At 42.1% G+C, this 25,342-nt stretch overlaps 1 protein-coding gene across 14 annotated transcripts in view; it reads right to left on the minus strand.

The window, feature by feature from the left end:
• LOC122569385 (gamma-aminobutyric acid receptor subunit beta) overlaps positions 1-25,342 on the minus strand; it is a 93,323-nt gene that overhangs the window by 31,906 nt on the left and 36,075 nt on the right. For 8 of the 14 annotated variants that reach the window (XR_006317436.1, XM_043730361.1, XM_043730358.1 and 5 more), the window contains exons 2-3: positions 12,025-12,122; positions 5,973-6,040 (exon numbers count right to left, since the gene is read on the minus strand). Coding sequence is in view for 13 of the 14 variants with exons in the window: in XM_043730361.1 (XP_043586296.1) it covers positions 5,973-6,040; positions 12,025-12,122 (166 nt within the window). In the remaining variant the exon portion in view is untranslated. Of the gene's footprint in view, positions 1-2,034; positions 2,103-5,972; positions 6,041-12,024; positions 12,123-25,342 lie in introns of all 14 variants that reach the window. The other 6 variants (XM_043730362.1, XM_043730359.1, XM_043730356.1 and 3 more) reach the window with 1 other exon arrangement.

The following is a 25,342-nucleotide window of genomic DNA, read 5'->3' on the forward strand; positions in this document are numbered from 1 at the left end:
AACACCTGGGGTCCAGTCTCGTACATTCAGCTCCAAACTCGCATTCTGGATCACGATCGAGCATCGATGACTCTCTTTTTGATTTACGAGTTCGTCCGACAAACCGGGAGATTATATCGTCCGCAACTTGCAAAACTTTATTCTTCGCTTTTCTGTAGTATTTGTCATTTGTCCATACGTCACGATTAAACAAAACTGACAAAAAGTATAATCCACAAATCGAAGTTTCGATATCGATCGATAAAGATGGAAAAAAGTATCGAGCCTGAAACTGCGGCGGACGGAAATGGATCCAGTTTCGTGCCAGTTTGAAACTGATTGCAGACACCGGAACAGATACCTTTTGAATACTACAGGAGTATACGCAATACACAATACGTTATATGATTACGCTATGTACGTATCTTAAATATTGAGAAAGAAAATATATATATAGATATATATACCATACGTAACGCTGTATACACGCTTATATACGTATACATCTAGAAATTGCAAAAATACGTGTAAATCTACGCGTATATATGCGTGCCTCAACGTATGTGCGGCCTGCAGTACTCGAATCGCGATTCGTTCGCTTTTCAACCTCGCTCAGAGCAATCGTACTTAAACTCTCGGCTTAGAGACGAGGAAAAATTCGCGAAAATTTTGATAACGTCGCGGATGTTTATTGAACGCGACGTTTTTTGCCACTCGAACGGATAACCTGCAGTATATCGTTCGTTTGCTTTTACCCTTCGATTCGTAAATCCTTTCTAAGCGATAAAACGAATTGGTAGAAAACGATATTGCGCGAGAGAACCGTAAAAAGCGTTAGAGCAGATTGGCGTGTATAGTGGAACGTATTTTTCTGACTTTTTTGTCCGAGAGTGCTATATGTTTCCCATTGTTCGCGGCTGGTTTTCGTTGCTGATCGAGCTCTCGTCGCTGATTCGAGCACTGCGGGTAGGGCCATGCAACAAGAACATCGCAAATCGAATTAAACGAGTCAACCATAAACCATAAACGAAGTAGACAAGAATATATCTTGCGAAGACTGTGGAACGTAGCAAGGTTCCCTTGTAACAGTTCAGCCAACCAAACAGCTGTGACGAGCTATAAAAACGTAGGTTAGTAGGCCATCCGTGTAGGGTGTGTGAGTGTGTGTACGTATGTTTTTATACGTATGTATGTACGGTATGTATCTCTCCTTTTCTCTATGTGTGTCTCTGTTTCGTGTGAGTGGTAGACAGTATATGCATCTGTATGCAAATGTGTACGTGTACGTGCCAATATGCCCCTTGCTGCCAACATAAATATCGCGAGCCGCGATGCCTATGTGTCTCTTGGTGCACGTTTCTCCAGTCACCCGTCGAGAATTCCTCGAGATTTCGATGCGTGTATGAAATACTTCGGTTTAGGCTTCTGTGTACGCGAACAGAGACGTATAGATACAGGTGTATATGCGTCGCGACCGATCTCATTCTATACGACTAACTTTACGCGACATCGGTTCCAATCGGTGAACACTAAGATTTTGCGACCGGATCCGAACAATGCTAACGAACGATGAATATTCACGGACGAATATTTATTAATCCGTCTCGCGTTGTCCCGTGTTGTTCTTTCGTTGAATTTCACGTGGAACGCGAGCGTATTGATATTTGCGCGAGAACGTTTGTACACACGTACACACATGCGGATCGGATAATCGTGAAACAAACAATCGGAAACAAGCGGCATAGTTGGATGAACGACGCGCTCGAAAAGCTGGTTCGTTCGGACGACGCGTTTGGTATCGCGTGGCTCGATACGATCGATCGACCCCGATTGATCGTTTGCGTGGAGGTACGATCGATGGATCGTATCGTATGTGCGACGATTCAATTCGCCGCGATCGCTCTCACGGTGAATAGTCGAGTTTTCCATGAACAGTGTGAAAGAAAAGGGGGTACACGCGTCGGTACACGCACGAACGAAGAGGAAGGGTCAGAAAGAAATGAACGAACGGCTGTCGATGTGAGTTCTGTATGAGTTTGAGAATGCAAACTGTACCATCAACACTTCGGACACGGAGCTGATGCTGAGGACATACATGGTGACGCCAACCTCCACTGGTGGACCTGCAATCAACAAAACCATCCGGCCTTGGTCGCTCTGATTATCCGCTAGTTTCTAAGTTACCGTACATGTGACAGGTACATTGTACGTAGATAACGGTTAAGTTCGTGTCTTACCCCTGATTCACGGAAGATGAAAAAAGCGAATAGAATAGATTCGTTTAATGCTCAAAGTAGAGACATTCCCTTTAGAATAGAATAGAATAGAATAGTCGTTGAATATTATTTACAAAGATTCGAACAATATTTGACTATCGATATGATAATACCAACTGCTCTAGGACAAACGTTAGCGCGAAAAAATCGCGAATTAGGGGTACAATGCAAGCGTACAAGTCGAAGAGAGCTCGCACCCTGCACGGAACCAAATCAACAGCACTCGTCGGCCACGTTGTTTTCCAAGCTAGAAGAATTATTCACACACACTTGACTCGTTATATATATATATATTATCCTTATTATATATATATATATATACACACCCATCACAGTCACGTGTTAAGCAAGGTGACTTTACCTTGCTCGACTATCGTCTTTTGTTTTATTTCCTTTTATACTCTTTTGTCACTTCTCTCTTTTTTTTTTTGGTTTATTCTCGTTACTCTTTCCTTTTATACATTTTCCGTTTCTTGTTTTGCGGTGTTATTAACCGAGTCACTCTAATTATATCGCGCCAGCTACACGCGTGTCTCTACTTCGTATATCTTGGACGTATCCGGTACTGTTTTTATCTCCGGTTGTTGTCTTTCTTTCTCTCTTTGTCTCCATCGTTTTAATCCTGTCGTTTACCTGTCCATCCCCCCGAGCGATATGTCGATTCCTTCTCATTTCAGACCTTCAAAGTTCGTTATTTAACTATTTTCCAGTTATAACTCTATCGTTCGTCTCTTTCCTTTCGCTGTCTCTTTTACTCGTCTTTGACCCTCGAGTTAAGAAACGAACGATACTCGTAAACATTCGCTGTCATTGTCACTGCGATCGTCGATCCCGGACGAATCTTAGTCGCGTGTTATTGTAATAGCTATATATTATCTCTTTGCATCTCTTTCCTCTTATTCTTTTTGTCTTTTCTCTTAACTTATTCTTTGCTTTGACAAATCAGCTATCGGACGGACATGTGGACGTCGTTCGAGACGTGGAAAAATCGGGGTCTTTCGTGTTTGAGAACGAACGTGTGATACGTGCGGTGTCAGACACAGGGGGTGAAGGTAGAAAGTGTGATGGTGAACGGTGGTGATGGGCGGGGTTTTCGAGGGGGGGCGGGCGGGCGGGCGGGCGGCGGCGGCGGCGGCTGGGGGGCAAAAGGGGGGCAACAGGGGTTTAATCGGGTGGAATAAAATATAGAATAATAATAATTGTAAGTGGTGGCAGGCGGGCAGCCCATCTTAGCAACCGCGGCATAGCAGCTAGCGTCTAAAAAATGGTCTAAACGGGACGGTTCGTGCGTATGTAATATATTTATATATATATAATATATATATATCCAAAATTGAACAAGATACTATTCTTCTACATAGAGAGGAAACAAAAGTGTTCGTTCGAAATTTTTTTTTTTTTGTCATTTCCTTACAAGAGCAGACCACGCTTCAGACAGCTTAAAGGCTAAAAAAGTAACAAGCAGGAGACAGTGAGTAATAACTTGGTCTACACTCGGAAAAACGTAAGATCAGAACGATTCAGGCCGTTTAGAATGTGTATATATGTATGCAAAAAACAGTATAGTACTGACAAATTGGTCACCAGAGATTCGACGAGAAGGAAGAGTGAGAAAAAAAAGATAGAACGTTCTGTGCCTTCTAGAAACTATGCGTGTAATACAGATACAAACCATCCAACCGGACTACGATTCACGGGCCCAGACTACTAGGTATCACGAGCCGACTTCTATCTACGATTAGAATTCGATCCTTTTCTTTTTTTCTGAGTGTAGCCTACTTGGTGATTGCGAGCACTTTCATCGTTTCACACACGCGAAATAGTACTTTGTCCATTTTTGGTTCGGTGTTTCTGTCGTGTTTCTATTCGTGACTTCTTGCCACGAGAGTGTTTCGTGTATTTCGTGTGTCGGCGTGTTCCATGCACGCGCACAATTATTCCAACATTAACACGAGTCGCTACTATGGTAACCAGGCTGACTTAATGCACAGTATCAAGCTGATCACACCTCTTGACCATAAAGAAAGGTTAGGTTCGCCTCGTCATTAACGAAGTTGCGGTGGTAAGCCATGGCCGTAATTCGAATCGTTTACCTGTACTACTTGATTCTATTTATCGCGTACATTATTCTGCTTGGGTTGTACTTGTTTGCATTAATCGTAAAAATCAGAATATGGCTCGATTGTTTAAACATGAAAGGCTAGTTAAATTTGTATCGTACCTTGTTTACTCTGGTACTGCAATTCGAACCGGACGAACGAGAATGATACTCGATTGTTTGCAAACTGGGGAAAACGCAACAATTCTGCCGTTATGTATTTTAGTTTCTCAGTATGATAAAATCAACACGAGTCTCGGTGTATGGAACAAACGAATTAAAAAAGAAAAAAAAAAGAAAGAAAAAATTCGGGGAAGTAAATAACGGTTAAAAAAAAAAGGACGAACGTAAGCTTAACAACTATCTGCCAGGTTTTGCTTGGCAAACCTAATAAGAAAATATGCGAGAAAAAATCCTATTTGGAAGCGGAAATATTTATTTCGATAAAAGAAGCGGATAGCTAATTTTAATTTTTTCGTAGAAATCGATTCACCTATCGTTCTATATATCGTACAAACGAGAACTTTCGTGCCGATGCAAATTAAATAAAACGACCTCGAGGTCTGTAATTAGAATTTCTTAGCGTCGATTGGCGTTTCGGTGCATCGTGTCAAGGAATTGGACATCGAGCCGGTTGGAAGACGCGCTTGAACAACGATCGTCTGATCGTAATCGTGTTACACGATTGTCGCGGCGGTTCCAAGCGTTCTCACGAAACGTAGAGTAGATCAAAGGAGCACACAGCTCGAGGCGATGCGGTTCTGTGCACGGCAACCGAACTAATTTCATCGACAGAGCGCCAATCGGCCTTCGACACGTACGAACGAGCGAGCGGTTGAGCGAACGAATGGGCGACGGATGGTTCGCCCTATCCGAGACCTCGGGGACTCGACTCCTCCTTTTCCCTCTGCGATAGAACCAGATTAAACCTACGAATTTCCTCTGGTCGGACTGCAATTAATCGATTATCTCTTGCACGTCTCGCAGCTTGATCGATCACGGCTACGACGTTATTGCACGATAGGGCGATTTCCAATCGGAGAACCAATCCGGAAAATTGTATTTAAAACTTCGAAGCGCGGCTCGATCTTCGTCTTTCGATATTCGCTGGAATATTTCGGCCCGTTTCGAATCATCGAAGTATTTCCAGGTTCCACGAACACGTGAAAGAAAGATGTGAGCAGAGAGTATGGTCGAACGTTTTGGTGAACGTTATGCCAGCGACAAGGAAACGAAAGACGGAGAGTTTCAGGGAGAATCTATGCATTCCTGTGCGCGTGCATGCATCCAATGTAAGTGTCTGCGAGTGTGCATTCGTACGTCCGTTGTTTCGTGTTACGTTTCAAAGAGCAATTCCTTTTATTGTGTGGCTGTGTGTTCGTATTCATATACGTGGGTGTTTATTCGTTTCGTGTATCTGTGCATCGTGTGTCGGTATATGTACATGAAAGATCGTGGCTGTAACGATTGACGGCAATCGTCGTTTCAAATACACGGGCACTAAAAAGAGAAGTGGTTGCTCGGGCAAATGGGGTGGGGGATGTTTTAATCGAACGATCGAAATGATTAGTAATCGATTTTCAGCGTTAATGACTGAGTAAGACCTAGAGGTATAGTACCATTTTCACTTCGGATAGCGAGCTGATACTCAAGACGTACATGGTGACGCCCACCTCGACAGGAGGACCTGAAATCGAAGGTTAGTCAGACTGAGTCGGCCGTTTCCGGCCGCGGACAAGTTACACGATGGGGTGACTATGGCTTTTTTTTTTTTTGTTCACTGATCGTTAAGTTATTATTCTTATCATTCTCGTTACAGTATCTAAATACGTATGTATGTATGGTATACTTTTTTTTTGGCTTTTTTCTTTTTTTTTTTCGCTTCATTTCGTGAATAATTTTTTTTTACTGTGAGTGTGGAATGTCATGGGTATTGAGTGGTATCGCTACGTCGGATGGATCGCTGAAAGTGGTAATTACTCTCGATTAGAGGACCACCAGGATCATCGTTTCTCGATACGTGTGCTTGGTTATCTCTTTAGAGCTTCGTCGATACTCTGGACGCGGTGCTGAAACGTTGATCGAATTTCCATGTTTTTTATGGCCGGAATAGTAGCTTTCAAAGAGAAAGAACCTATTGATTGAACGACTCGATTGTTAACCCTGTCCTCTTACAAATATAAGATCTTTTTTTTTAACAATCTAACCGATTCTTTCTCTCTTTACGCTTAAAAATCGCCCCAGCTAAAACTTCCCGAAAACATCAAATATTCTTTCTACGCGTTTGTCGATATCATTCTCGTTCCACGTTATAGTTTACGGGGTAAACTTTGTGGAGAAATTCGCGAGATTCGATTCAAACTTTGACAGTTTAACGCGGAGGTAATAATTTAATATATACGTATATTTAGTATTCAAATATCGAAATGAACGAAATTGCCCGAGTATTATCGCAAATGTGTAAGTTGGAGCCTGAGCATCGAGTGATTTTACGAAGAGGACGTAAGAATTTCATTAGAACTGTGGAAGACGGTGGTTGTTGGAAAAGTTTGAGGGAACGAAGTGAAAAATAAGAGTCGGGAAGGTTGGCCAAGGGAGAGAAACACGAGGGCAGGCATTTTCGCGATAAAGTTGACTCGTAAACAACGGCTCTGCCAGCGGCATCGTGCGCTGCTTCGATATATCTTCATTTCCATTTCTGGGATGTTTTTAAAACCCTATAGCCAGCGAACGTCCCATATGGGACACATATTTCACAATGACGGGTCGGCGTACACGTTGCAAAACGCAACGAACGTACGTGGTATCAGGTTAATTGAAATGCGTTGGTATGGCTTACCCTTCCAAGCCAATCGCCCATGAGAACGTGTTTAAAAAAAAAGAAAAAAAAAAACAAGAGACAGATGGAAAAAATGCAAACACGACAGACATCGGTGGAAACGAATTTCCAACGAAAAATATCAACCTCACCGTTCTACACGCTTTGCTTTATTTTATCATCTGGAACCCTTTTACAATTATATTTGAATACGCGACGTTTTCTTCACAGGAAGGATAATTTCTTTGCATTTCTTCGAATAATTTTACTCTAACAATAAATGATACCTACCGGGATAGCGTAAAAATTAATTCTTCCATCCTCTGGATACATTTTTTACTTGAATTTTATTCCAACAACAAACAAATTGATCTAGCAAATATTGGTAAAAGATCTCGTCTTAGCGTAAAAATGTATTTCTTCCTTTTCTACGCGAGTCTCAAGATTTATTTTCGTAATTGTTTCCACTTGACAATGAGATCTACTTTTCCCTGCGTCCTTAAGAGTTTCTCTACTGTCGGTTCTTTTTCAAACAATAGAGAATTTACTTTAGAGTGTGATATTGCTATCCTTGACAGTATATATCCTATCGTAACCTATCTTATTACCTATCTGTATTCGTTATCGCCCCTAAATCGTCAGTATTCGGTATCAGCCTCTCGACGTTTCAATATCCTACCTTTATTAAGTCTCTTTGAAACCGAGTATTCCCGGAGCCGATACACCGTTTCGTCGAAGATACTCGCGTCGCAACATTGTTACAGCTAACAACGAATCTTTACGCCCTCCATCGATCAGCGGTTTAACGAACACCCAAGGGCGCATCGTTGCACCAGAGTCCTTGAACTATATTGAATTACGTAGCCACCCATCGATCGAAATGTTTGCTCGCTAATATACGCGAGCCTCGTAGCGACGTTCGAGAAAGCCAAGCAAAAAGAACGAAAAAAGAAAAAGACGCAAACATATATCCACACATCGTGTTTCCTTGTCACGTGCTTTGTCATTTTTACGTAAACTTTAACCGGAACGAAAGAGAATCGTATGCTGGAAATTTAACCGTGCTACGGAGAATATCGAATGAAGGCCGGTTACTCGAAAACAGCCACGGGGTTGTCTATTTATTCCATGCTGGATGCAAGATATCGCGTTTGCCCGTCCGTAATGTCCGAGAAAAAGCCGTAGCCATTTAAATTTTAAATGTTAAAACCTCGTATTCCACGGACCCAGTAAATCCAGACTGTCCGGAAGACTCGAGCCGCTTCCATCCAGCCGCGTAGAGATCGACGACTCGACTCGGCTCGGCCGCGGGAAACCGATACGGTTCCAGACGTCCACGGGAAACCGATACGGTTCCAGACGACCACGGGCTTTGGTGAACGCGCTAAAAATAAGGGGGGTTATTGAAAATTCTCTTCGGGATTTATAGGCATTTTTGCCAGAGCGGCGATATATTCGAAACGCGTGAATGTAATGCATTCTATCGGACGCGAAATATCGAAGCGACCCACGACGATAAAAAGCGAACGAGACGAGCCTCGAATGAAATTCCGCGATCGGTTTCTTATTTACAACGCGTGTTTGCCATTTGGCTCCGCGTACAGATCAATCTGCGACGTTTGTCGCATTTTTATATTTCTTTTTCTTCTTCCTGTTCCCTTGGGTAATTTACTGGGAATACATTCGTCGAATATTCAACGGGAGAATCGGGGATCTCGAAGGGGGCCTGTGCGCGGTTCTAAAAGTAGCCCAAGAAAATCGATCGTCTCGAGGCAAAACAAGAGAACCGATAGGGAGCTGTTTCACGGAGTAATTCGCGCGGTCGGCACACTTTTCGGAGTCTGCAATTCCCCGGCATTGTCTCTCGCGGGAAAAGAGCAAGAAACCGCAATTGTGGCATGCCTCCGTGGGTCACCGTGGCTCGCGGCCAGAGTCAGGAGTCGCTCCTGGAACTGTCCCAGCACAGGATCAGCCCAGGAATGAAAATGAATGCACACGTTCCGAAGCAGTGGTGAATAAATAAAGCGTGTTGCTGTTTACTGTTTTTCCCTGCTCTGGACACGTTCGCGGGTTAAACCGTACCGAAATTTTCCGCCAGAATTCCCTCCGACGATCGCGATTTCGCCGCCAAGACCTTTTTTCTTTGTCTCTTCCTCGTACGACGACACGGACTCTAAATTCAATTCTCAGCTTCCAAATACTTTGCGAAATTCTTTGCGATAACGTGATTTGCGTGACTCGCCTCTATTTTATTAGTCTGTTTGACAAGCATCGTGCAAATCGAGCGAGGTATCTATGAAGTTTTTAATTCGATTGTCAAGTTTGAAATACCTTACGTTATTATCGAAATATGAGAAAAGTAACTCGGTTGGACACAGCTATATTTTACTGGATTGTTTAGCAAACAACGTCTAAACCAACCGAGATAACCGTGAATAATTACCAGAGGCCTTAATTCTACGTGGGAACTAATTGCTTCTCGGTTGAAGCGATTTCGGTTGACCAGCGATTGCCTAACTAACTCGAGTGTTAATTGTTCGGCTGATCCGAATACCGATCGAATCACGATTCTCTTCAATATCTAACAAGAAGTTCTCTTATTTTCGATCTAATCGATCGAAGATCGATCAGTTATTCTTGAGTGACTGTCTCGGACGCTGATTAATATCTCATTCCGAATTCAAATAGGATCTCAACTTGTCTAATCTAAGATTCGGATTTAATGAATTATCTATAGAATCGCGTGATAAATCATCTTCGTTTATATATCTGTGGAAACTTTTCACATATTTCTCGAGTATGACACGTGGTGACGGGATTACCACGAGGAGGATCGCGAGACCGAAGCGGAAATTCGAGAACGGACCGCAGCGGTATATAGTGACAGAGAGATGACGGCCGACTGACGGAATGAATGTTGAAATTGTAATCGAAGGTGAAGAACTGTGTGGCGGAACGTGGCTGGAGTAGAGAGATGCCGTTAACGGTAACCCGTGGCAACCCGTGCCGCGTCCCAGCATCGATCCAAGTTTTATCGAAGCGCTCCAGCCCCGCCCTGCCTCTATGGAGCTGGCCGAAAATTCGACTTTATCGCGGGAATTGAAAACGGCGGATTCGGTTTATGGGGCTCGAACGCCACCGATTCCATTCACTTCCAACGTAAACAAATTTCACCTATCGGTTTCTTGGACGCCAGCTGGCATCCCCTGTGCCGGCGATGGGTTTACCAAACCGAGTAACTTTCTTTTAGAACGATTTACGTTCACGGCAAGTCGATAGAGACGTATTTTTCTTCGCTTGTTAATCTTTTCGTTACTTAATTAATTTGATCCCGTTCTTTTCGAATTTTCTATCGTAATTTCGCTCTTTTTCGACGAACGGAAACGCATCTAATGTTTGCGAAGAAGCTTTAACGCGAAACTGAAATGATAAAGTTCGCAGGTTAGTAGCAGTTTCTTCACATTTTTTCATCTCTTAAAAGACGTTTAAACGATAAGAAAGCACGATCGAGTTAAAAATAATCCCGATGTAGCTACCATGAATATTAGTGTGTAACTTTTAAAGTGAGATTTTGGAACGATAGTCTTTATACGATCATTTCGATATTTAGAAAGGCGGAAGCATTGTTCACGGATGGGATAAATCTATAACCGTATGATCAGTTCCTGATACTATTTCTGATAATATTCCATTTTATAATTCCAAGTACGTAGGCATAAAAATTCCGTGGGAACGAGATGATTCGATCCAATTCTAATTCCTCGATATATAAAATACACCTACGATTCTTTTTGAATAAAATGTATCATTAATCTCTCTGAGAAATATCACGCTTATGAAAAGTTGTTTATCAGTGGGTCAATAAATGACTGACGTAGAGAAAGCGAACCACGAATGGGGAATTTTTCATCCTTCCGTATTCGTATCTAGCTGAGATTTTTCACCGCACGGCCAAAGTACACGCCCACGAGAGGTTTCTCCCCATTGTCCGGAATATTCTTTTCTGTATCATCCGCGACGAAAGAGTAAACGGCGTCAAAAATATTTCCCCAAGCGTTTCTCTATCCCTTCCGTGTTGTCGTCGTGCTTTTATCCCTTTGTCACGTACCGATCAACGTCTCCGGACGGTGTTCGTTCGTTATCACGGCGTTTTCACGGAGTGGGTTGGTTCGCGCGCGCTCACGTTTCTATCGTTAAAATCGTGCTTCCCTTATTTTGGGGGCCGATTCTCGATCTTGATCGATTTTAACTTTATTCTTTCGCCGCTCGTTTTTCCCCTCTCCCTTCGCGACATCTGCGTGTTCCTGTGGTTCGTTATGAAAGCCACGTTTCAGCATCGCTATCTAGCCACTTTCATCGCGAATTTCATTCCATTTGGATCCAAGCACACGTTGCAATCTTCGTTCGATGTTCGCAGCGAACCAAGCGCAAGTTTCGTAATTCATCGCGTCTTGAAAGCATCGAGCTTTTCCTTCGAACTTTCGAACGTTCTTTTTATATAGTAAGAGAGACGCGTAATGTATTAATTTTCAATGCCGATACTTTGTTCGCTGCGGAACAAACTCTCGGTACGCCCAGTCCGTGCAACGACTATCAGAAATGCGACGATTAAGCAGGTATATGCGAAAGTAATCGAACATCGTAGGCAAAACCTGATTTCTCTATGGATGGTTGTTAGGTTCGTTAGTCGGGGCAACGATAATTAGTCTGGCGGCAGCGTTAGTCGCGTCGGTTGTCGTTCCAGTGATTGCGGTTTTGCGCACGATATATCGACGCTACCACAGAGAGTGGTCGAATGATCAGACTATCGATAGGCAGGAGAGAAAAAAAAAGACGTCGTATCCTCTACTCACCTCCGTAGTTCGGCCTTACTCTTTTATCGTAACTGACGGAGAACGAGTCCAATATCGCGGAGATGTTGACGTCATTCAGCATACTGCCACCGCCGGTTCTGCAATATAAAGAGGATAACGATTTTGAGAAAACTTGCGCCACCGGCACACCAGCAAAGTAGTTCTGGAGCGGTATGAAACTGGTGGCACGAGACCAGCGTATACAACACAGGCCGGCGAATACTTTTAATATGACTGACGTGCCGCGAGTTACGATACAGAAGGGGAATGGGTACAAAGTCTGATGTTTAAGCCACGTTGAGGATATTAAAGTTTCATCCGCTATGGTGAAGTTTAAAAAAAAATTTTAGAGCCCTCTGTACGCGTACTTTCCGCGCGTACTGCGTTTTAATTATGAAAGAGCGATGCGACTATAAATTTAGGACAGCAACTTCTTTTTTTCTCTCGTATCTCTTTCTTCCTCGTACACGGTGAAACGAGCGTCCCGAGTAGCTCGAGTTGTTTATTTTTTGTTACTTCCCCCCTCTGTTCCTTCTTTTCTTTTTTTTTTTTTGCTTCTTTTCTCTTATAAACGCTCGAATTTTTATGCATCAATAAGCAACTGTTTAGACCGCCAACCGCATCTGTATATAACGTTAAACAGAATTGTGTGTCAAAGAAACGAGCGTGCGGTGGCTGATTCTCGTGGATCAACCGCGCTTGCCCGGTTAAACGAAAAATATGCTTTTGACGCTTACAAGCGGCTAACGCGTTTAAATGGCCAATGACGCGAAACGGCAAGAGATAATTATATTTCAGAGTCGATGCGCGAAACAGAGTTTGTCAATGAAATATTCTCTCTGCTCTATACTTTGTCCGATGACGTGATCCATACGCGTACTCGTACATTGTCCTATTTTTCTTTCCTACTTTTATAATATCGAAAGAAGAAGGTTAAAGGACATTGGTATTCTTAATCCTTTTAAAATTCACGATATCCATTAAATGTTACATTACGCTCTTACATACTAACCTAATTAATACGAGGAGAAAGAAATTCAATTCAATTTTAATTCCGGCGATTAAATTTCTGCCGTACGGTACTTCCATTTTCTTCCAATAATTATTTTCAAAGGCATACAAAAAAGAAAGACAGAAAACAGATACCTCTTTAATATCCAACGCTTAATAGCTTTTTAATATCCGAGGTTTCTCCAATAGCGGGTAATTTATCGTTCCCCTCTTATCTTACGTTTCCCAGAGATTTCCTCCGAGTGGAGAGACATTGTAACGGTTTGTGTAACGTAGTCGTGCACGATGCAACTTATACGTTAGCTTAGACACGTAAAATGCAGAACGTCTGGGTTTGACTTAACGGGTCAGCAGATATGGGCTCGATGAGCCAATCAATCGGTCTCGAATCAATGAATTTCATCGAAGATACTCCACTTTAACGAAAAAAAAAAAAAAGAAAAAACAACAAAAAAAAGAAGGAAAAGAAAGGAAAACTTACGCTATTCTATACAAAAAATATTTTAGTATCGTTGGGGATCGAAGTCCGTAATTAGACGTTTGGTTTGATCATTTGATAAAGATCGTTCAACGGCGACTGAAACGATATCGTTTTAGCCGTTTTGCTATATGGTCGTGATCTTTGCCGAGGTGTGAAAGGTAGCTCGATCGAGATACGCGGCGGAATAAATGACCGTACGCGTGATAAAGTTAACTTACTGATGCGACAATAGTGGGCGGTACCGAGGCTTTGCGCGGGCTTCAATTATCACAGATCAGTTCGGTGGTATCGTGGAAATTCGAGCGACCTTCCTTTCACCGTTAATCGATGCCTTGCTCCCGATTGCAGTTTGCGTAGTTACCGTATTTGTAGATAGAATGCCTCTAGAGTTCTACGTCTATGCTATATCTTATTAGGTCGTCCGAAAAGCGTCTTTCTTTTACGGACACGTCTTTTACAGCGACGCAGCTTTATGCAAATATGAAATCTAATCTGTCGAATATCCTGATCTTTATTTTAATACAAAACGGAAAATATTGTGTATCCATTGTTTCCTTATAAAACTAAAGAAGCTTCTCGGGCGACCCGATATATCGTCTTATAGTCTTTTTATCTATTAATCTACTAAGGACCAACGTTGCGTCAACGCGACATTTCAGTGTCAATTCTTGTTCCATTGAAACCATTGTTCTTGACTTTACCGTTATGGAAACGTAGATTATAGATTCTGAATGATAAACTATTCTGTTTTAGATCATGGAAACTTTTTCTTGTATTATTTATTTCCTTTTGGATCTGCAACTTATGTGTCAGGATTCTGTAAGGTATTTATTATTTTATATATATCTACGTTTTTTAATAATATTTTACCAATGCAGTTTTTGCATATTACTCCACCGTTTGATCTTTAACGTTAGAACTATCAGACTAGTCAAAATCACTGATCGGTAATCTTTCATAGAAATTTTATAGACGTGTCACGGTAGTAACAAGTATTGATTATTATTGAATGAACTTTTGTCAGGTACGTGCATGGACAAAGATTTGTTCTTTGATTTGTATTATGTATCCTTCCATGTACTTTTCATATTGTTTTATTTAATATCACAGTTACGGTTCAATCACGTATAGTTCCGATGTTAATAGCGAATTAATCTCGCGAATTTTATATAGTTAGTTTTGATTCGTTTCATCGCACAAGCGATTTGATATATTGATAAGTATCGGTGACATACCGACTGTAAGTGTAGAAAGTTTAAAGGAGCGTCTGAGAATGAGAGTCGAAGGACTCTGATTGATTCGACGATTGCGGGAATTTTGGAAGTTTCGAGAGTTCTGGCGATTCCGGAAGTTTCACGAGGCATTCTAGCGTTTTAGAGATCCTCGATGTCTCTAAGGAATACAGGAGTTCCAGCGGTTCTAAACGTATCACTGAGTTCCACTGCTTTTAACAGTTTAGGAAATAGTACTTCAATTACACTTACGGTTTTCGAGATAGCCAAGTCCTAGGGATTCGAGAAGATTTAGAAGATTTTACATATCTCTGGAATTTCTCGTTCGCTGGTTTCTCGAATTTTACAATTTTTCAACCCTTGACACACGACGAATCTTTGAAATCCCTGGACTTTAGCATATTCGTAAGATACTTTTATCTTTTAGAAACTACAGAACACCGAAAGTTCATGAAACAGAATTATCTAAATTGTGTGAAATTCTCCGAACTTAATGTTTTCGGTATTTCCAAAATCTCTCGATAGTTCTGAATTCGTCAATGCTTGTAATATCCTCTGAAACCTTTGGGATCAACTTGTCAGGATGGCCAGAGTTATGGTAATCTCTTGAAACCTTTAAAACCTTCGAATTCTCTCAGACTTTCGAACCTGCTAAAACTTCGAAAAAGAGCCCGTAGGTTCTTTCCAAATTTCCGAATTTTCCTTCCCACATTTCTATCTACATTTTTCATTCTTACGCACTATTCGCGCTACGTCCTCTAAAATTATATTTCAACGTTCTTAAATTTTTCCATCGGTATGCAAGCTCAACTCCAATAACGTTTCTTTGATAGTACGCGTTGAGTAAATTTCATGAAAATCGTTCCAGGGTATTAGGATGTTCTTTTCATGTTCTGGCTTAGCCCGTGCGTGACAACGCTGACGATCCATCGACGGAATATCCGACTATCGTATAAAAGTGTCCTCGATGCATCATTTCCCCTGACATTCTATATGCGAGATTTTTCGATCAAACAACAGAACGGTAACCATTTTCTACATCAGGGCGCGAGAGAGAAAGAGGGGAAAGAGAGAGAGAGAGAGATGTGGGTGGAACGCCGCGTGCCGGTTGGCGTTCTACTATTTTTAAAAGAGCTGGCTGACGAGTGCACCGAGCGGAAGTGCCTTTGACCGTACGTATGTACCTAGAGGAAGGGGAGCTGGACGATTTATCGAACAACTCCCAGAAGCCGCTGTGAACTAAATCTTGCGCAACGATATCTACGAAGAACTTACTAGCGGTCTGCGATAATAGGTCAGAGGTTAGGCGTATCGATTAGACGCAGATACCCGCTCTTAGAACAAGGGTGCGAATATCGCCGACGCTGTTACGAACGTGTAGATACACATTCTGCGTCAGAGTGCTGGTAGCCTCTTGTTTCGCTGGATAACACACGGGGAGAGCCTCGATTCATTTATATTAAATTACCGGGAGATGGTATAATTTCGGTACTCTCATCAGAGCGTTGTTGCGTCCCTACTAATGAACACCTCGCGCGCAGAGAATACAAATACGTCATAATCGTTTGGGGATCGTATCTGGCGAAAGGATTGTGGCTTCTCATAATGCACGTATATAATCGTTGTTCATCGTCGCCAGACGTTTAAAAGGATCGAAATTACGCGTAATTTCCTCTCGTTAGTATCGGAATTATAGAGAAAGGAAGGAAAAGAAAAGGAAATAAAAAAAAAAAAAAGAACAGAGGAAGAAATATCGCCGGTGGAGAAACAGTACGCTGGAGGCGACGTTAATTGCACAGAAAGTGCCAAAGTGCCGTAAACTTCGAAGCACGGTAAATTCCGGCGGATTAAATGCGCTACGGAGTTCGCGGCGCGGAGTCACGTGTGATTAATTCGCCTGCGCGCCGCCGGGAAGTTTCTCTTTATATAAAACGTGGTCGTGGCACAGGTATTTCACTGATGCGCATGGCGAAGGAGCGGTACGAATTTATTTAAATTTTAGCCGGCGAGTCTTTGACGGATGGTTTTCAGCCTAGGCAGCCTCTTTTTTCCTACGGCGTCCTCGCTTGAGAGGAGACACCGCCTACAGGTCCCTTTAATCAACTTCGACTCGAGCGATCCGTAGTCTCTCGTTGTTAGCGGAGACAGGAAAAGGGCAGAGTGTCCTCGGCGGATGACATTTTCGATCGCTTGAAATATTCGGGAAGACCTCCGTCGGGACGAGCGACTGGTCTCATCCGGGGAGACCAAAGCGTGTTCCTTGCCGCGTATGAAACGCGTACAGGCCTGGCAAGCAGCCTTTTGCGAACTCCCTTCAGAAATGTCACTCGGTCGTCCATCTTTCTCTTGCCGCCAACGTCCTTCGCTTTTTTGAACAATTACTCGCGCTCGTTTATCGCGAGCGTCTTAGCGTTTACTTCAGCTGTTTCGCGCGTTCGTATTATCGATGCATCCTGAATCGTTTTTTTGTCGTATTTTTATCGTATCGATATTTTTGTCGTATCGTTGAGACGAAGAGTTTCTAAGACCGAAGGTTTCTTATATAAATGACATTATTTATAATAAGTGGCACAAATTTGAAAAAAATACAAGTTAATGGTAATTTCTTAAATGGTATGTGTACTTTTATTTGTAACGAAACTCTATGTTGTAGTAGATCTGAATGATCTAAAGTCGGAAATGATATAAAGATTCTGTCATTTTTTACATGTATTGCACCAAGTCAGTGTTGTAATTAAACTTTCGCAAGAAGAATTCCAGTGATTTATACATAGACATTACAATTTCAATAGACCCTGTAGATTTAGAAAGTTATCGCGCTTTAAAATATTCTAAATTACAAGTTTGGAAATTTTCTTTACTGTACGATACCAATTTATTAATTTACAATTTTAAAAACGACGTGTCTGTATGCATTTAATATACTGCATACGACACTCATTCGAGTATTTCGTTCACCGCGTTAATAATTTTTCTTGTAAAAAGATGAAAAGGAGAAAGAAGTTCAAATAAGAAAGTTACCCGTGTCAATGTCAATCTAGGAGGCGTCGGACCGTGAACGGCGAGGTTAGTCGATGATCTGACATTTTGCGAGGTATGATACTGTCGGCGGGTGTCAGAGCATCTGCGCGTGGATAGCGCCTGTGTACACGTCGTAGGTTCCAAATGCGTCGTAGCCACATAACAGAAATGCCACGGGAAACAGATAGAGAAGTTATAAGGACGAAATCGCTATATGTCTTAGATGGAAGCAGGGGAAGTTATGATTGAATATCATTCGTTTCCGTTTTCGATGAAATGGAGTGACAAAGCTACCAACGAATGTCTTTATATCGCCCATTTTTATCATCTTGGCTCACCTCAAAGCGACGTCTGAAATCTTATAGAAATAGGAATCAAAATTCATGTGACTTTTGGACATTAGTCGTTAGTCATTTCGTTGTTAGTATCAATAAAGTAATAGTGTTTCATAACAATTATTAGTAACAAGTTCGGTAACAGAGCGAGTAAGTCGACGAATTAGAAATCGACGCAAGATTGTTAGACTAACTATGAAATGTATTCGTTCACGGTGCCTGTTAATACATTGTGATAATATTGTTACTTGATAAGAACTTAAATTTGTTGAGCTTGTGATTGTATAATTCGATCCAACTCAATTAGGATCTGAGAATCATGACGATTCAAATTCAACAAACTCGGACGCGTAGAATCCATCGAAACTGATCAGAATCCAAAGATCGCGATATAACGAGCCTAACACTATGTTAGCTCGATCCGTGATGAATCTAACCACGTAACGACAGGTAACGAATCCAGAATTATCTCAATCTGGACTAGTATGGTATCAATTGTATATGCTGTATTTAGGATGTTCCCAGCTAGATCCGCCATCTCGAGAGTGATTTGAACTCTATCTGTTTGATTTGATTTAATACCAATTCAATCGAATGCGATCCGATGCGAGGTTTTCAAGGGCCGTGGTAATTCTAATCAGGTTCTGTGAATTCAGTATGATCCTAGCTAGGTCTGGCAAGTTGAAGCTAACGCAGATCCTATCCCGATCTATTAGGTTCGAAATAACTTCAGCTGCAATAATTCCAGTAATTCCGGAGGAATTCTCGAGTTCCGGGTAGCGTTATTCGAGTTTCATGATTTCGTGGTTGTACCAGTCATGCCCTATCAGCTTAAAATGGTATCTACCGGATATCGCGGTTTCACAATTATGTTCCTTCGAAGTGCGTAGGTCGTTTCAGTTGGAAATAAAGGTATGCATCGAATTGTGGTTTTTTTAAGTATCGAAAAAATGTCGGGCTTTCAGTTTCAATGTTTTTCCCTTCTCAAACGCAGTGCCTTTTTTTTTCTTTCCGTGTACTTTCGACTAGTCGCGCTATTTCTTATTTCGTTTTCCGTCTGGTTGCAGTCGTTCTCATTTTCCTTTCTTTTTCTTCGGTTTCGAATCTCTTGCGTTAACTTACGTTTTTCTTTTATTCGTGGAATACTTTTCTAGAACTTGTACGTTGCGACAGCTTTATCTTCCATTCGTTGTTCCTTCCGGGTTTCCCTTTGCTTGCCAAGAAACAGGATGAAAAAGGAGGGAGATCAAGAGTGGCCGCAAAACATATAGCATACGTGGCTAGCAGTGTATCCAACAGTTTCTTTCTACTCGATCGTTCTACGAAATCCCCTCATACCTCTTCTCGATTTGATTTGTGCTCGGCCTGGTACAACCAGCTTTATTGTCCAAGACAGTAAAATGCACAGCCTCTCGTGGCCGATTTCTTTCGTACGTTCGCCTCGCGATACCCTCCTTTAACTTCTGTTTAATACCATAATTTTTGAGGGGGGAATTTCTGCGCAATCCATTTTCTCGACCACGCCGCGCGTACCTCGATAAAACGATTCCGCTTTAACGATTCATGCGTCTTATAGGACATATACCATGCTTTTTTATTTTCTTATTACTTAAATACAACTACCTTTTTTATTTTCTTGAAATACTCTGCTTGCCGATGGAAGACAAGTGTTTCCCATTTTCACTTTGTCGACGTGCAATAAGATAGGATTATTTGAGTCAGAAGGACATTTGGACGAAGCCAAGTCTCTTACCTTGTAATTTATTAAATTCGATTGCGAACGAGTTTTAGGCGACTTATATTTAAAAACAGATTATTCCATCTGCTGTTAATGGCGCGATAAACAGTGAGATACATCGCGTACTTACATTGGACAGTTCTTCTTCTACGAGAATATGACTTTTGCTCGTCAAAAGGAAATTGTTTGTTGAATGTTAATATCCTCATTGTCAGTTAATATTGTCATCGTGTAATTGTCATACTTCGGTACCCGGTATATATTACTTTATTTCCGGATCTTCTTTTGTTATCTGTTTCATTAGATTTTGTGTAAATAATCTTATTATATAATCATTAGGAATCATTTTCTCGTTTTTCATATTATCTTTCGTTATATCTACAGTACACGATATTTTCTCATTCTTTCTTTATTACGTTACCTTTCGGAAACTCCACTTACTGTCAATTGCCTAATTTCATTAGAAAAGTACGCGATTAACTTTCATTTTCCAAGAAAAAATGGTTCGCTCCTATAAGTTGATTTATTGCAAGAAGTACACATAAATACCGACGAGCGCCAAGGATAAATGTAAAAAGCAGTGTTCGTAACATCATCGCGTTCCTGCACTTTTCGATTGTGGCTTCTGAACTTTCCTCATATACAACAAATTTGATTACTCCGTGGAAAGTTCAAAATTGAATTTTAAGTTGTTGAAGTTCCTATGACTCGAATAATCCTCGCTGTATTTTAATCAATGGTCTTTGTTTATCCGCCTGTTCAATTACATCATCGTGGTAGAACGCCGAACAATCGTCGTTGCGAGTTTCGGCAACACCTACAAGTTGCGCAAGTGTTGCTGCACGGGCGAAGCCCCGCGGCCTTTGTCAAGATCTCTTCTCGCAATTAAGAAGTTATCGGCTACAAGACGTCGTCTGTTGGCCCTTCTAGCTATCGATCATCGTCTCGTCTAGGATTCTCCGGTTCTCCGTTGTTCTCGTCTCCACCAATTCTTTCCACTCTCCCCTTTTCTCATCCTCCCCGACCATCGTCGTCCCTTCTCTTTATTCCTTTGCCAAACAGCCAACGTCACCGGGTATCGGTTATGAATTATTCATGATAAGCGAGCCGACGTGGGCACGAACGAAAAACCGGGTTATATTCTGGTCACCGGACGCTGTACATAACCGAGAGAAGAGGCGTGTGTGCGCGAACGAAAACGCTTTGCAGTGTGATTTACGCTAATTTCGGCACCGATTTACACGCTCGACCACAGCCAGGAAGCCGGTAAGTGCGCGGACGCATCCTTCCGGCCAGTGTCGCGTGTGCGCTTTTTATCGCCGCTCCGCCAACAAATTTCCCACCGTCGCCCTTCTCTCTCAGTTTACCCCCCATATTTCTCTGTCCGGTTGTACGAGTCAGAATTAGTTCGCCGTTACCTCATGCTAATGAACGCGAGTGCTGATTAAATTTCTATCTTTTGCCCGTCGGTTAATATTCCTGGCAGCGAGCGCGGCGCAAAAAGGGACGAGGGTGTAGCGCGCGGTAGAAGCATTGGGCTGAGCGCGTGTTTTATTTACAAGCTCTTAGCGAATTCATTGCTGCGGCTGTTTGCTAGGTTTTACGAGAACCGACGGAAATGTTCTGTATTTTTAGCGGGACTCGAGAAATTGTTGAAACGACGTATCTCGAATGCCGGTCCTTTCTCTAGTGTCTTGCGTCATGTTTATTTTAGCATTGCAAGTAACAACGATTATAGTTTGGTTCTTTTTATGGATAATTTCCTATACAAAGTTGATAGGATTGTTGCATATGAAAATGTTTTAAAAGCGAAGTACGTCCGAAAGTATCTGTTTTCCATGAAAAATTTCATGATATTGCACATTTTTCTGTTCACACGTTCGAATTGTACGACGAAACCGATTCGGTTTGCAGTTTAAAAATACACAAAGATATACAATGTCGTTTAAAAATTGAAAGATGGGCGTTATTTAGGAGAAAAGATATTTGCAAAGATTCTCTTTGCGCGAAAGATACTTTACCCACTGCGCGATGAATATTCGTCTGAAACACTTTCTTGTTCAATTGCCGGAACCAAATCGAACATCGTGGCAACAAATTCATACCGCGTCCTATGTATAAATTCAGTATGTTTTTACCTAAAAATTTACCTAAAAATCCACTGTTTTATCAACAACATCGAGAACTCTGTTTACCACAGTTGCACAGATAAAAATGTTTAAATCTAGACTGTTCCTGGCAAACTGTTTTTTACGCAACATCCTCATAGATATTGATAATTTTCCAGCGATAGAATAAATCGAAATATTCCCCCGCTGTTATGCGTATACACACGTTGGTCGTTTCTCAACGTTCGCGGCTGGTCTCCCCATCAACCCCCTGTTCTGTCCCTCTGCCTCTGCCTCTCCCTCTCCCCGTTGCCACATAATTATCAGACGACGCTTTCATTGACGTCGTGCGGTGCTATTTTCACGCGGCGACCGGTAATAAATAACGCGCGTAATGGGATCGGAAAAACGTGTTCACGGATGGTCGTGTAGATAGCGAAGAGAGAGAGAAAAAAACAGCCTGCGAAAAAATTCGAAATGGAGCCGGTTGCCGATACAAGCAGTTGGATTTGAACACGACCGGATACATTTAACGTTGGAACGCGTCATCCATCGTTAAATCCATTTGTCACTGTCCAAATGAGCACGGTGTCCTACTACCTCTTTTCGTGCTCGCGAATCCTTTCATCCTTCGTCGCTTTCGATGGCATCGGTGCGCGAAAATCTCACATAACGTTCACGAGGGATCGATCATGTACGAGGGATTAACCACGCGCGCCAAAGGAAAACGTTTTTTTTTTTGCGTTAAAAAATGTGTAAATGATGGTTCCAGAGTTTTAAGAATCCCTCTTTTTTCCTTACCTTTTCGCTTATCCGTAATTTGTTTGCAAAAGGCCGTTTTTTGTTTAGTCGCAGACGACGAGTTTCATTTTTGGTAAATTTAGAGGCTTCCAAAATTCGTAATTTTTTTATCACGACACGGACGGCGAAAAGTTTTGTATTTAATAAACAGAAGAAGATAGTTTGGAAGTTTTAAGAATATTCTTCTTATTCCTTACTTGTTATTAATCTATTCTTCGTAAAGCGAGTAGATATTTCCTTGTTCAGTTATGGCTGGCGAGTTTAAGGTTTAACGTTCGGCGAATTTAAGAGTTTCTAAAATTCATCGTATCGAAGGATATTTGATATTAACGCTGTCTTTATCGATTTAAGCGCTCGCGATGGAAAGTTTTGTTTTTCCATAGAAACGTAGGATGTCGGTAGTAAGACACTAAAGTGGCTTAAAAAAGTGACTGAAGCGAGCGCTGGTTAAAACAAAGATATATTTTTCACCGGTTACCTGGTAATGAAACTATATTTAATACGGTGTTACCTCGTTTACCACGTATTTATGGGCCCCGGTATAAAAAAAGGTAATCCTCCAATGGTTTTGAAGTGGCGTAAAAAGCATCGTGACTAATTTTGAGGAGCAAAAGTATATACGACAGCTTCATAATGATCACGGTGTATTAAACCTCGTATAGAACGAATATTTGAATTTTCGAAACATTTGTTAAAAGCATCGAGCTAGTTTTAACAAGATTTCGCTAATCGTATGATTTCAAGAGCCACAGATTCCTTCGAGAATTGCTCGAAACGATTCGAAATCTTCGTCTACATTTCATTGTACGTAAAATCTCCGCGTTCGATGACGTGACCATTTTTAACGTTTCCAAAGATTCCATAAGAGAGCGGAGCATTGTTTCCTGTTAAACGATGCGTTTAACAATACTCTCGGATATTTCCGTTGATTTTTAATCGAACGGAAGACAATTGGCCGAAAGTCGGAGATGTAGAAAGCTGTTTGGAATATCGCCAAAGCGGTTCCGTGGCCGTTTTAAAATTCAATTAAAACGGTTACTGTTCCCCTGGAACGCATCACTTCCTGTACACATTCGGCGTTATTCGTTTTAATAAAGGCGCCCGGTGAATTACTCGCGTTGTCGGCCAACCAAGATTGGATCCCGCGGTAATTAAACGCCGAATGTGAACCGGTTCCGCGTAAGGTGTATAATACACCTCTCTCGTTCAACGTCGCACGGAAGTATAATTAATGCGCGTAGTAATACGTTTATTCCGACCATTTTCAACTGCCTTTCCGTCGGTACCCGTCATTTGTGCTTCCCGTTTGAATACATTAGGATAATCCTGAATTGCAGATGAACGGTTGAGAGGGTTAATCCAGAGTTATACGAATATGATACGCTCTGTGCTCCCTAAATCGTAACCAACTAAAATCGAGTTAGGGATACCGTGTTCTAGGAACGATTTATCCTCACATCGGTGGGCTACGTGTATATATTTCAATTTGTTACAACAAATTTTCACGCTACGTCACGTTTTCAACGAATAAATCTCTCTATCCCCACCTATTCAACTACGAAACAACGATGCGCGATTACGAATTCAAGCCCCGTATCTCGGCTTCGTCGAATTAACGGTACAACGAAACAGATGCTCGAACCTGGTTCGAAAATCCGGCCGCGTTTTCAGCGCGAATCCAACGTCGAGTTGACACTTTGACGCAGAAATGTATTACACCCGAGGGGTGGGGGGGAGGAGGAGGGAGAGGAGGGGATGTTACGGCGCAGGGGGGTTGCAGCCCGAGTTCGGGGCCGAGCGCGGCTTTCGATTTTTCCGGAGGAAATTAAGAGAGCGAAGATAAATGGAAAACCGTTTGCAAAACGGTTTACGTCATAGTTCGGTAGTTAGGATAGAAAAAGGGGGGAGAGGGTGTGAAGAGGCAAGGGGAATGCAGCATCCAGCAAAGCTTATCGACGCATCTGTGTGAGACTGTGTGCGCGAATTTGACGTCACCGGCTGCCCCTCTCGCCCTCGCTCCCTTTTCTCTACCCCGTCGGTGTGACGCCCTCTATGTGGGTTATGACGATAGCAGGGGATACGCGCTCGGTTAACCCCTTGGCTGTGTACGTATTTGGTTCAAGCTTGCGAAAACAGCGGCGTGCACGATGCGAAGGCATCCCCTGGCCAACTTTGCACGCGCATAAATACAGGCACACCGTTACAAAGATAGACACACGCGCTGCCTTCAACGCCCGTGTGCGTTAATTTCCCGCGCTCCTCGCTCGGCTATTTCTTTTTTCTTTTTTTCGTGTCCGTTCTCTTTCCCTTCGTCCCTCTTGCAGCCTATTCTCTTTTCGCCCAGCCAGAGATCACTGATTCTCCACGAATCGTGATTTCACCGTGAAACAACGTAAAAGTTTGGAAAAGCGGGCGCGAACGTCGGTGGAAAGTTTCCCAACCCATAGGCTGTGTTTGCGCGTTTCGACAAAAGCCAGACGGCTGCCTCGCAACATAACGAATTAGAGAAATTTTAACATGGCCCGACGAGCAAGCCTGTTTTTTAAACGGGTTCACGCGGATCGTAAAATTTTTCGCCCATTCTTTGCCCT

The sequence above is a fragment of the Bombus pyrosoma genome, linkage group LG7, assembly GCF_014825855.1.
Source record: "Bombus pyrosoma isolate SC7728 linkage group LG7, ASM1482585v1, whole genome shotgun sequence".
NCBI classification, from domain to species: domain Eukaryota; kingdom Metazoa; phylum Arthropoda; class Insecta; order Hymenoptera; family Apidae; genus Bombus; species Bombus pyrosoma.